Raw genomic sequence first — 13,283 nt, forward strand, 5'->3', positions numbered from 1 at the left:
ACACACACCCACATTTTACTCTAATATTTCCTTGAGACCTAAACAAAATTTGATTTTTTAAAAAATATTATTGTGATGTAATAAACTACCGTATAAATAAAATTAATAAAAGAAACGACACCGTTTTAGATCATGATCCACAATCAAATTTACCTATGATGTGTCCGCCTGCAAGTCGCTATGAGCTAGTATTTCTTAGGCCTGCCCCACCTCACTAGGTGGTGGGCTTTGACAAATCCAACCTCACCCTCAAAAGTCAAAAGGTGTAGGCCCTGTTTGGTAAATAATCAGTCTATCAACCAATTTTGGCTTATTTGACCACTATTAGTTGGTAAATAATAAGTTTTTTGTAACTTCAAAATGCTAAAATTCAAAAGGCTACTCAAAGCAGTCTTTTCAATTAGCTTTTTGAGAAAAGAAATTATACCAAACAACTATCAGCTAACAGCTAATTTATCAAACAACTTTCTATAATCAGCCAATGTTATCAATAAATCATACATTCTAACCCAATCAGCTAACATCCATTTACCAAACAGGGCCGTAGTCCCTCGTCCCAAGAGCCTCCTAGTTAATCATGGCGACTCAGTGATTTTTTAGGTAGATAGACCCTTGTCGATGGCTGTCAAGACTCGATAATGAATCATCACTCTCAATCTATCATATAAGTAACAATTGAGTTGTTCACGTAGTCATGTGAGCAAATTCAACTTACTTTGACACTATAATTTTACGTCCTATGTGATGGTTTTGTATAAAAGTACTAAGAAAAGTAACAAGTAAGAAATGTTTGAGTAGAAAAATTTGTAACTATTATCAAAGATGTGCAAGAGTAATTAAGGTGGAGTGTGAATATTTGTGACAAGTGAGAAAAAGCATTGGTGGGGTCTAGAACTTGGACCGCGACAATATAAACAAACAAAATATTCCCCTTTCAGGGGGAGCTGCCGCGTAGAGTTAGTTAGAAAATGGTTGTCCTAAAGAAGGCGCGGTTTGGTTGCAGAAAATTGCAGAGTCAAATAGCCGAGCAGCTGGTGTGCATCTTCGCGTCCGTCCAAGTCAAGATCGAACTGGATGGAAGCCCAGCCGCCGGCGAATATGAATTCGGAAACTTCACTTTGATCTTTTCCCATTTTCATATTCAATTTCTCATGCCGTCTTCCCACCACGCGGATTCACGCTTTCTTTCTCCTCACCTTCACGCACGGAATCTCTCTCTCTCTCTCGCTCGCTTGATTGCTCGCTCGCTCTCTGTTGCATTCACGCATGGGACACGCCGCCTCGAAATCGGACACTTCCTCGTCGGACTCCGACTCCGGCGACAGTCAGAGGCCCTCCCGGATCAGAAGGTTCGGTCAGCGCCTCCGCCTTCGTCCCCGCCTTCGCCCCAGCCTCCGTCGCCACTGCCGCCACGCTCGCAGGAAGAAGACGACCTCCGGTTCGCACTCCTCTAAGCTCCTCAGCGAAGAAGATTTCGCCGGCATCGCTCGCCTCCGCCTCGTCAATGTACTTATAACTCACTAGCTTGCCTCTCTCCACTTTAAATGAATAAATGCTAGAATTTTATTACATGACTCCCAAATTTTACTCCTTCACGGAGTAAAAGTTGGAGTAGATTCTCCATAAATGCTTGCTTAGTAGCAGTAGTAGTTGATATGATGTGACAATTTTTACTGTTGAAGGCGACCATGAAATTCAAGGACAAATGGCTTGCTTGCGTTACGCTTGGTTTTCAAACTTTTCGAACTCACACGTCTGATCAGTTAAGTACCTCTTTCAGCTTCTTGTTTCTGAGTTCACAAATTACAAACGCCAAAAATGTTGTAATTTGTTTGGAGTTGAAGTTTTGGCAAAGTAAAAGCAATAAGCTGCTCTTACTGAGAGTCAAACTTGTAACTTAGTGGTTATTAAATAACAGTCTGATTAACTTAGTTGGGGTTGCTTAAATCTTATGGAGTAATATTTTCAGTTTTGACAAATTAAAGTTGTACTTCTATGTACTGATTGGTTGCATATTGCTGGTTTTGCAGCACTGACAAGCCTACTTGGAACTCAGTGAGTACCCACACATCTTTCTTGGAGTTTGGTTGGGAGAGAATTATAGTCATTCTTTTCGTTTGTATGCAAAAGTAGCATCACCTGTGGTGTTTGCTTTCTTGGTTCTAACTGAATTTAATTATGACTGTATATATTCCTTGCAGGAGAGGAAGCTCCTTTTGGAAAGCCATGGGGCACATATTGCAAGAATCTCTGTCTTTGAGGTGTGTAGCTGTATGGCTTGAGTAGACTATAACTATTACTACATAATACTACACGTACTCCCACAGTTTACTCCCGGTGCATGCTCTTAATTGATTCAGCCATAGTTTTTATTACTTTCCTTTTTTTCCCGTCCACCCACAAGATATTCTTGCTTATAAAGTTTGATCCCCTTTTTTCTTCTAATTCATTATTCTGTAAATGTTGGGTACCTTAAAATGAAGAGAAATTCAATTTCCCTTGATTTGTTACCACAAATCAAAGGAGAAGAGAGATCTCTACTGAGTAGTGAGTACTGATTCTTATTCTCCATGGTACAGACTAATAAACTGTCCAGGAACAATTTGATCGGGTACTGCGAGATTGATCTGCTTGACTATCTTTCCCGGGTAAGATTTGTAACAGCACAAATTTCCTGCAACAGTAATCAAACATCAGTCTTCTGTGATGTATCTGCAGAACTTTGTGCAGAAGTGACCTTAATAATGTGCTGTATTAAAAAAAAATGTTGTTCTGTTATTTTTTCTCTAAAAGAACTGATCTTGCAGGACTCTAATTCTGATATTGAGGCATTTGACTTATTAGATCCATCATCCCCTTCTGTTGTAGTTGGCTGCATATCTATATCATGTTCTATCCAGGTATGTATCGGAGTATCATTTTCTTTATTTTTTTCATAAGAAACAGCATGCATTTTATTTGCCTAAACTGTATATTAAACTGTTGGCAGGATCCAGTTGAAACCGAGAGAAGTTTTGTAAAGCGTATCTTGTCTATAGTGGTAGGTCATTAGTATTAAGTTAGCAGCTCTTTGAATTAATACTCAAAACACTATATAATACTTGAAAGTGCTTTCTGAGAACTGAGATTGATTGATTGATTGCTCTCTTCAGGACTACAATGAAGATGGAGAGCTTTCACTGGCTGAGTTCTCTGATTTAGTCGATGCATTTGGCAACCAATTTGCTGCTGAAAAGGTTTGTATTATCGTTTCTTTCTCAGTTGATACAACTTTGTTAGTAGAGATCAGATTCACTTAGCATTTTATTTTTCTGGTGTATCAGAAACAGGAGCTTTTCAGACAGGCTGACACGAATGGGGATGGCGTTGTTAGCTTGGATGAATTGGCTATGCTTTTGACTGTTCACAAAGAACGGTAAGGACTGAATTTTTAACATTTGTTCCAAACAAATTAAGTAATCAGCTTTCCTTCTTTTCTGCCAATATGAATGAATCTTTCCGTCAAAAGATGTATCCATTGCTGATCAGACAATATGCACACGTTTTCTTGCAGGGATCCTTTGATCAACTGCTGCCCAGTTTGTGGCGAGGTTCTTGAACTTTCTGATAGGTTGAACTGCATGATTCATTTGACCTTGTGTTTCGACGAAGGAACTGGTAGCCAAGTTATGACTGGAGGATTCCTAACAGATAAGCAGGCTTCAAGTGGGTAAGAACTTCATCACTGCTGCAAAAACCAGATTGTTACAACTTATATCGTGCTGTTCTATTAAGGTTGCAAGATAATCAGGTTTTAAAACTTTAAATATCTGTGTATAGATGGATGTTCAAACTGAGTGAATGGGCTAATTTCTCAACCTACGAGATCGGTCTGAGATCTGGAGCAAGTGCATCGCGTATCTTGGTAAGTTGGCATTCTCTTTGTTGGGCATATAACATATAAAATATAAACATGCAGTCCTACTATCAGCTTAGACTTTTAGTTGAGATGAATATTTCTTCTGTGACCGCAGGTGTATGATCGACGAAAGAAGAGGCTTGTGGAGGAAATAATCGACCGCAAGATTATGTTAGCAATGAGAGCTATTTATCAATCTAAGTTTGGTGTCGGCCTTATTGGCAGTGGTATGGCTTTTACTATAATGATCTAACAGATTCTCTCTGTCTACATATTCACCATCTTTCACTTAAAGGGCTACACTGACAACATAAAGGTTATTAGATTGTTTTCAATGATTACTTCTTGATAACATTAGTTTTCCAATATTGATACAGGAGCAAAAGAAATCCTGCAAAGCATCTCAGAAAAACAAGGCAGAAAAATGGATTCTCTTGAATCTGCTAAAGACATAACAAAATTTGTTGAATTTTTTAAGGTATTTTTCTGAGTGAATCTCCATCTTTCTCTTAGTTAGCCATGTAACAAACATCTGATATTCAATCAAGTTCATTATGAATCTGTGTTTAACAGAGTTATTTTGTAGGATCAAATCAACATGAATGAAGTCAAGTACCCATTGGAGCATTTTAAGGTAGGCAAGACTTCTGGAGAAAGTGGAATCTCATTTAACATCGCTTGATACTAAAGATTAATTCATTCTTCTGCTGCTCTGAATTCATCCTTAAAAACTTTTCGGACAGACATTCAATGAATTTTTCATTAGAGAATTGAAGCCTGGCGCAAGGCCAATCGCCCGCTTGGAACACGATTACATTGCTGTATGTGCAGCCGATTGTCGTCTGATGGCATTCAACTCTGTTACAGATAGTTCAAGATTTTGGATCAAGGTATACCCGTTGCTTTCTGTTCAGAAATTTCATTTGCTGAACTTATAACAAATATGCAAAAAAAAAAAAAAAAAAAGTTTGATCCAACATGCAAGGCTATGTTTTGATGGTTTAAGGAGCCCATGCTATTTGAATGACATAAAAACATCATTAATCAAAAGAACAATGACTATTATTATCATTAACAAATTCAATAGAAACATCTCCTGATACTACCACATTTCATATATAACTTTGCTATATATTACCTCAGGGACGAAAGTTTTCCATCCAAGGTCTTTTAGGGAAAGAAGTGTGTTCTGATGCATTCATTGATGGAAGTTTGGTGATATTTAGGTTGGCACCACAGGTACTACTATTGCCATTCACCTGTATCTGGAACTGTCAACTTCTGCTCAGAAACATTTTGTTATCACTATACTCTTCAACTTCTGCAACCATTTATATTCGAATTGCAGGACTATCACCGATACCATTCACCCGTCTCAGGAACTGTCAAAACCTTCATTGATATACCTGGATGTTTATACACAGTATGTGAAGTGTTTTTCTTTTTGTGCCAATGAGTTATATATATTTTGCATTGCCTTAAGCCATCCTCATTTGCTGCCTGTGTTTTATCCACTAGGTGAATCCTATTGCTGTCAATAGCAAGTACTGCAATGTTTTCACTGAGAATAAGAGGGTTGTATCCATAATCTCCACAGAAGACTTTGGAAAGGTTTGTTGTTTTGGAGCTATGGCACATATTAGTGAGCCAATCTTCACTTTCCATCATTATTCCATCACACATGGGATGCCCACAAAGCTGAACTCCTTGGTTCTTGACGTCCTGATGTAGCGTTGAGAGAGTCTCGCGTTGAAAAATGAGAGAGAAAGAAATGAGATTATAACGTCGTCTTGAATTAAACTAATTAATTGGTTAGATTTGACCCAATCTGTATTTGTGTGACCTTGATCAGCCTAATTGATTTTCTTGGTTTATTGAATGTAGGTGGCATTTGTTGCAATTGGGGCAACAATGGTTGGCAGCATTACTTTTTCAAAGAAGGAAGGTGACTATGTTAGAAAGGGAGAAGAGGTTCATCATCATTAACAACTTAATCTTTGTTCTTCTTTTCATTTTTCTTCTCTTTAAAAGCCATATCAGCCTGATCTCTGATCAGTTCTCTATCTTCCTCCATTGCTTTACAGTTTGGGTATTTCTCTTTTGGTGGAAGCACTGTGATTTGCATCTTTGAAAAGGTAAGTCCCCCAAGCATCTTGAAATTGAAAGATACGTTCTGTCTCAACTATACAAGTTTAAAATCCACGAGAGAGTAGTTTGTCGCCCTTTAAGGTCTTACTCAACACAAATAGGATTAGTCTCAGTGTGTGAGGTTCTGGTTGAAAAAAACTGTGATCTAATCTAAAAAATATAATTTGATAGTGAGACTACGTATTTATATTTTATATATTATACTCTCAACACTTCGAAAACTTGAACTTGAAAATGTGCAATGCATTGATAGGCTTGCATTGAGGATGCAAAATGTATGATAATAAACTAAATCTATGTTGATCTTCAAATGCAGGGTTCATTAAGGATAGATAAGGACCTCTTGGAAAATAGTGCAAAATCACTTGAGACATTAGTTTCAGTGGGAATGCAGTTGGGGGTGTCTACAAAGACACAGGATTACTGCTAATGCAACTGATAAAGTTTGATGATACCCTAAAATGAAAGATGTTTACAGATAAATTAAATGTAATTAATTATTTGCGATAGAAGCTATGACAACATCGGATTACATAGCATTAAATCATTACCTCATTTCATTAAATTAGAATAATTTTGGTAACTTAGTTATTACGTACATATAAATAGTGATGGTGTATAACAATAGAATCATCAAAATATAATGAAAATATCATTTCATCATCTCTAATTTCCCCTGTTTGAATGCTTGATCTCTTTCTCCCTCTCACTCTTGGTTCTTCCCCTCTTTATTCTTTTTGACTCGTGATCGTACCAGCCGACTTGTATTTTATATTCCAATGTAAATCCAACTTGGGATAAACATTCATAAATTCTTTTACATGCATCAAATTATCCCTATATTTGCAACAGATTCCAAGCAGACATACACTTTTGTGGGAACTTCATTATATTTATGTCCCAAGATTCCTAGACCCTTTGTCATATTGTCGATTCTTGAGCATCCTATCCACAAGAAATTCTGATTCTTAGATTGAAAGCAACCAAAACAAGAAAAACTACCATAACTCTACAAAAAAAACAAGTTACAACTGAGAGCTCAGTATGATATATAAATATATATATATATATATATATATATATATATATATATATATATATGTTTTTTTTCATGACAGAAGAAACTCGCAGTCACTACATACATACCGAGGTATTGTTGTTTCATGTTTTCTTTAGGAGTTATATATATATATATATATATAGTATGTTTTTTTTTTTTTTTGGAGTGACGATGGAAACTTTGCAGCCACTACCAAAGTGCTGTTGTTTTAGTAGGTTCTTGTGTAAGGATAAAGATTTGGTTGATGAACATTGGCAAAACCTGCCTGCCCTTGCATTCCATCTCTGGTATATTGATGCCACATCAGCTGTTCTTCCATTAAAAGTCTCTGTTTCCTCTCTATCTCCGACATCTGCACGTACGCCGGCGGCGGAATGGAGAGCGAGGCGGCGAAAGGGTCCATTCCCTGAGCTGTGTAGGCTGTGCCGGAGGTCGGTGCAGGCGGTGCCGGCAGAGCCAGCATTGCTGGGCGTCCGGCGGACCCGAAGGCCACGCTGCTAGAGCTGCCGGTGGCGCCGGAGGAGGCGACGGCGTGGTTGATCGTTCCCTGATGGTACATTCCGTCGAGGAGTAACATGTCGAAGCCGCCGGAGAATTGCGCCGTCTGGTTTGAGAGGTGGCTGGCGGATTGGACCAGGGCGGTTTCCCAGTCCCCGGAATCACTAAACGCCTCCCACGGTGAAGCGGTGGTTGTTTCCGCCGCCGTAGAGCCGCCTTGGAACAAAGCCAATGCCAACTGATTCGCGTGCTCTTCCGCCGTCGGCGCATCCTCCCCCAAGTTCAACAGATCTCCGATGTCCTGTCCCTTCTTCTCCGGCTCAACCTCCTCCCTCGGGTTAAAGAAATCCTCGGAAGGCTGGAGAATAATAACTTCTAATTATTCACTCCAACCAAACTACTCAATTAGCCTAGTAAACTTGTACTACTTAATTACTACTCAATAAGGCTAGTAAACTTGCACTAGTAGGTATACAAATATTATAATATATGAGTAGAATTTAAGTGTGATCGCACTAATAGGTATACAAATATACAACACGCAATGTTAAAAAATGCATCACACAAATATGCACTATTAAATATGCATCACTAACAAAACACATCACTAGGTATGTAAATATACACCACAATGTAGAAAACAAATCACTAGGTATGTAAATATACACCACAGTGTCAAAAATGTACGATTATGGACAATACCACTAGGTATACAAATATAAGCCACCCAATGTTAGAAAATCATCACACAAATATGCACTATTAGGAATGCATCACCAAAAAACACACCACTAAATATGAAAATATACACCATTAAGGACAGGAGAGTTATGTATTATTTTGAGTGTGTTGTGTATTTTTTAGTGTTTTTATTCATTTTTATTGTTGTGCATTTTCCTAACACTAATGATGTAGTATTTTGTTAACACTAATCGGTTCACACCAACCACACTGGAATGTGCTGTCCCATTATGATCAGATTTTTATAATATATAATATATATTATTGGCGAAAATCTTACCGGCAGCGCTTTTATCTCATTCATATCCTGTTCTTCCGGCTCCACTTCCATCTCCACCTCCACCTCCACCTCCGGCTCCTCCATTTTCTCCGGCGCTTCGTCGCGCTTCATCCATCTCTCTTCCGATTTCTCCCGGATAAGATCTTCCATGAGATGGAGCTTCTTCTGCGGGTAATTTTCGACGTCGGGGTACTCGGAGGAGCGAGCGATTCCGGTGGCTTTACACCAGTTGTAGAACATCTGTAGCTCTTCGAACTGCTTAGCCACCTTGCAGAAAATCTCGTGGACTTTGATAGAGTCTGGAATGGTAAGCTCCATGAATCTGTCAATCAAGATCCCCATTAGCTCTGCCATGTCAAAGTAGATTACGAAGCTCTCCTTCACTACTGGGTACAGCGCTACCAGCACCATTCTGCTGCTCCGAGCACCACCTGGGAAACATCCAATCACACAAACCCCATGAATGAATAATATAATAATCATTAACATACATGCATGGTTGAAAAAATCGCTAGACACTCCCTAGGCGTTCGGGGAGCGCCTAGGACGCCTAGCCCGGGATTAATCGGGGCCTAGGCGTCCCTGTATTTTTTATTTTTTAAAAAATTGTTTAAGTATTTTTAATTTTTTAAAGACTAATAATTATAAATTATATAATACTTTAATAGTTAATACTAAAATATTAAATATTAACCTAAAAAAATCTAAAATTTGTACAATTTAGGATTATTTCGCTCAAAACGATGTTGTTTTGAGTGAAATAACCCATTAAAAAAAAGAATAATAGTTAATCGACCGACTAGAAGGCCTAATCGGTGCCTAGTCGGTCTAGTCGACGCCTAGGCGGTCAGCGCCTAAGCGGCCTAGGTGGTGCTTTGGCGGTCTAGGCAGAGCTTAGACGGCCTAGGCGGTCGCCTAGCCGGCCAGACGCCTAGACCACCATTTAATGTGATACGCTAGGCGGTCGACCAGCGCCTAGCGCCTAGGCGGGGATTAATCGGCGCCTATGCGGGATTTTTGCAACACTGCATACATGTTTTTTAACCTCGAGAAAACTCCCATTATATTGTAACCAGAAGTTACTATTTGAGACTGTGTACGGAATAAATTCGGTATTGTTACTTAACCAACAAAGAACTATAAAGAAATTAATCCATTTATGGTTAAGCAGCTCAAAACTAAAAGGTCAATAGACCATTCAGACTAAAAGAAACTTGTAACTTTATAGTTGTCAAATTAATTAACAATTTGGACTCAATAATAAGTATGAGTGTGCTTGAGCTCGGCACTACAATTTTTCGAGCAGCTTGTATTGCTCAACTATTCGAGCTCGAGTTGAAGATTTGCTTGAATTTAAACTTTAAGTATATATTATATAATATATTATATTTATTATATCTATAATATAATATAATGTAATATATTATATTATATTATTTATTAATTTATTTATGACTTACAAGCCTCTCGACGAGTCACTAGTCTAAAATATTTATGACATACCTACGGATGCCAAATCTGTTTTACCAGGTAGATAAGAGAACAGAGCCAAGACAAGACCGGAAAGCCAATAAAAATTCCAAATCCCTTTCCGTGGTCGCTAGGCTGAAGCCCTAGGTTTCAAGCCCCAGTGGACTAAACGACTTGTATTTTGCGTTGTAGCCCTTGCTGGTCCGGTTGTTGCAGGAGGGTGGATACAATTTATCATTTTTTGGACTCTTAACTCATTTAAAGTAAAATTACTACCTTAAATAAAAGCCGTTGTGCATCACGAGCGGTTTGCTAACGGATTGGCTTATTTGCAGCCCTACTCTAGTCAGAGTAACTTAACCGTCTATTATTATTATTATTTTTTTTTTTTGAATACTATTGACTTTGTTAACGGTGTATTAATAAAAAGACTAATATCGTGCTCAGAACCCGTCACATTTTTAGAGTAACCACCCAAAGGAACACATGCATATAACCGACGTAGTACCTGTTGGTTTGCAGGCTAAGAAGCGGTCTAGAATGTGGGCGTAGTGATGAATTCTGGAATAGACGAGCTCATTCTTAAGCTCTTTCACCGGCGTCGGCACTCTCGCCGGAGTGGCCGCCGCCGCCTCCTCTTCCTCCTCCTCATAATAATCGTTGCGCTCCACCTTCCTGCTCCGCCGCATCTGCATCCGGAACTCCAGCTGCTCGTCCAGGTAAAGCGCGTACGTCCTCACGAACGCCGAGAAATCCCACGACTCCGACCGCGACGCGCCGCCGTCGCGGAAGTCCGACATGTTGAGGAGGCGCGTGCCGCGGCGCGTGGCGAAGAAAACCTCCTGCTCGTACGCCAAGTCGCCGTGGGTGAGGAGGCGGTGGATGAGCATGAGCGCCTTCAGCGCCACCACCCAGTCGCGCGTCTTGCTCAGACGCCTCGAGATGGCGCTGACGCAAGCAGCCACGTGCGCGGGCGAGTGGCACGTGAGGGTGAGGATCTCGCGCACGTGCCGCTCATCCGCCGGGAAGTCCTCGTGGCTGGTGGCTTTGACGATGGCGACTTCTAAGTCGGCGACGGAGTCGTCGTTGCCGGAGACTTTGGCGAGGTGGATGCTGGTCTGGTCCTTCATGGCCCCTATGGCTTTCCGTAGCTTGCTGGGGGCCATTAGAACTATAAGGGCTACTCGAATTAGAGCCACCTTTGATGCTTTTATTTCACTTCAACTTCAATTCTCCCCTCTCAACTTCTGCAAATTCAAACACAAATTTCATGCATAAATGCATGCATGCATATGATATCCCATGGAACATACTACAACAAAATGCTAGAGAAATTCTACATACATGTGCAGTTCAATTGGTCATAAAGGTAAAATTTGTCACAAAAGATATTAGAGAAATTAAAGTGCATATATATTCAAATGCGACGCCTATTCCAGCGCGGCCATGCGAATTACACCATATGTATAAATGCACCAAAATGTTCAGAAACTCACCAGGTGAAACGCACAAATGCATAATAAAAATTCACTACAATCTTGGAATGTGCGGTCATGCACCATTAAGTATTCATAAACGCACCATAACGTGTTCAGATATGCACCAAAATAATTTGCCACAACCCTGGTGCGTGCGTTGCACCATTAAGTATACATAAATATACCACAACATGTTCAGAAATGCACTAGAGTGAAATGCATTCACATAGAATAAGGCCATATATATATATAGGGAAAATTGTAATTTATGCCCCTCCATAATATACTAATTATCAATGTTATCCCTGAATTATTAGTGGTGTAAATGTTACCCCTCAATTTTCAAAAACGGTACATATATTGCCCCTCCCATGGTATAAATATTGCCCCTCTATCGGTACGGGAGGGGCAATATATGTACCGTTTTTAAAAATTGAGGGGCAACATTTACACCACTAATAATTCAGGGATGACATTGATAATTAGTATATTATGGAGGGGCAATATATATATATATATATATATATATTCTAATGTATTAATCAGCATTCAGCACTGATTCACACCAAATACAAATCCCATATATAGTATGTGGGTTACATGGTTGCACAAAAACACTTATCTCCATAGTAATGAGTGTAAATTGATCATCATGTACTAACAGACATTTTAGAATTATTTTAAGGATGAAGTAGGGATAATAACCCTTTATTCGAAGAAGTTTTTGGTAAGTTTTATATCAAGAAATGTTAGGAACAAGACAATATATACTACTGTACTTTTTAAAAGTTTTTGTGGTATCAAGCCTTTGGAAGGGATCGGAGATGATGAAACACTAGTTTAGGGGGTGAGGGAGATCATGCTTGTGCATGCATGAGAGGGGAAAAAAAAAAAAAAAAACCCTATTTTTTTGGCAAGTTTTCTACATATATGAATTGAAATGAAAGCAAAAATATATACTGTTTAAAAGAGTTTTTGTGCATTATGTGACTGGTAATTAAGATATTGAAAGAATGACCTAATACCTGAAATAGAAGACGAGAGGGATGTGCATGCAACACGAAAGAACTCTTTATTCTAAGAAAGTTTCCTATGTAAAAATGTCTAAAAGACGACGAAAACTCTCCTTCTCAAGAGTTTTTGTGCATTATCAACGATCAAAAGTTATGATAATGGAAAATTATGTAACAAGAAGAAGATTGGATTGGGAAAAGAGGGAGAAGGAGAAGAGAAATATGAAAGAAAATTGGGTAGGACACTCAAAATAAGTATCCTAATCCTCTATTCTTTCTTCTCCCTCTGATCTATTGTTTTCGTCGTCGTCTCTGTCAATCCTATTCTTCTTCTTCCTTAACTATTACATTGTAATTTTTTTTTCTTTTACTTGTGTGCTTTTCTTTGCTGGTTTCAATGGCCGGACGGATCTCCTTTGTTGTCGCAGAACAATATAAGACTAACGTTGGATGGAGAAATGTTCTCTATGGACAACATTTCTTGAGACATGTTTTAATGGTTTTAGGACTTGAGGGATGTGTTTGAAGACCACAGAATTAAAATAACAGTCATGAATTAATGCAAATCAATAATAAAAGAAAGGGAAAAAATAATGTTATTTTCTCATGCTAAAATTATGGAATTTTTTAGGGTGCCAATCAAGTGTCAATTTCAATGGTATTTGTTGGGTTTTTTACATAAGGTTTTACTCATGTT

At 38.8% G+C, this 13,283-nt stretch overlaps 2 protein-coding genes across 2 annotated transcripts; one reads left to right on the forward strand and one right to left on the reverse strand.

Moving 5' to 3' along the window:
- The first annotated feature begins 985 nt into the window (after positions 1 to 985).
- Positions 986 to 6,716, forward strand: LOC116017888 (phosphatidylserine decarboxylase proenzyme 2-like). The gene is made up of 21 exons (XM_031258549.1): positions 986 to 1,506; positions 1,683 to 1,762; positions 2,031 to 2,055; positions 2,202 to 2,261; positions 2,580 to 2,648; positions 2,808 to 2,900; positions 2,990 to 3,040; positions 3,153 to 3,236; positions 3,324 to 3,415; positions 3,554 to 3,709; positions 3,820 to 3,904; positions 4,014 to 4,125; positions 4,276 to 4,376; positions 4,485 to 4,532; positions 4,642 to 4,788; positions 5,042 to 5,137; positions 5,247 to 5,321; positions 5,417 to 5,509; positions 5,783 to 5,869; positions 5,983 to 6,033; positions 6,363 to 6,716. Exons 1-21 carry the CDS (start codon positions 1,267 to 1,269, stop codon positions 6,474 to 6,476), a joined length of 1,959 nt encoding a protein of 652 aa, XP_031114409.1. The 5' UTR covers positions 986 to 1,266; the 3' UTR covers positions 6,477 to 6,716.
- A 509-nt stretch (positions 6,717 to 7,225) lies between these two features.
- On the reverse strand, positions 7,226 to 12,872 carry LOC115999996 (putative clathrin assembly protein At1g03050). Its single transcript, XM_031239988.1, has 4 exons — positions 12,599 to 12,872; positions 10,604 to 11,342; positions 8,626 to 9,056; positions 7,226 to 7,962 (listed from the first exon to the last, which is right to left on the reverse strand). The coding sequence occupies exons 2-4, from the start codon at positions 11,259 to 11,261 to the stop codon at positions 7,315 to 7,317; spliced, it is 1,737 nt and encodes a 578-aa protein (XP_031095848.1). The 5' UTR covers positions 11,262 to 11,342; positions 12,599 to 12,872; the 3' UTR covers positions 7,226 to 7,314.
- Positions 12,873 to 13,283: the final 411 nt, after the last annotated feature.

The sequence above is a fragment of the Ipomoea triloba genome, chromosome 1 (genome assembly GCF_003576645.1).
Source record: "Ipomoea triloba cultivar NCNSP0323 chromosome 1, ASM357664v1".
Classification (NCBI taxonomy): domain Eukaryota; kingdom Viridiplantae; phylum Streptophyta; class Magnoliopsida; order Solanales; family Convolvulaceae; genus Ipomoea; species Ipomoea triloba.

Coding starts and splice junctions, on each gene's coding strand:
- LOC116017888 (XM_031258549.1), top strand. CDS start 1,267: ATGGGACACGCCGCCTCGAAATCGGACACTTCCTCGTCGGACTCCGAC. Junction 2,056..2,201: donor ACAAGCCTACTTGGAACTCA/GTGAGTACCCAC, acceptor TATTCCTTGCAG/GAGAGGAAGCTCCTTTTGGA. Junction 5,322..5,416: donor TACCTGGATGTTTATACACA/GTATGTGAAGTG, acceptor TTTATCCACTAG/GTGAATCCTATTGCTGTCAA.
- LOC115999996 (XM_031239988.1), bottom strand. CDS start 11,261: ATGGCCCCCAGCAAGCTACGGAAAGCCATAGGGGCCATGAAGGACCAG. Junction 9,057..10,603: donor CTTAGCCTGCAAACCAACAG/GTACTACGTCGG, acceptor GATGTTTCCCAG/GTGGTGCTCGGAGCAGCAGA. Junction 7,963..8,625: donor ATGAGATAAAAGCGCTGCCG/GTAAGATTTTCG, acceptor ATTATTCTCCAG/CCTTCCGAGGATTTCTTTAA.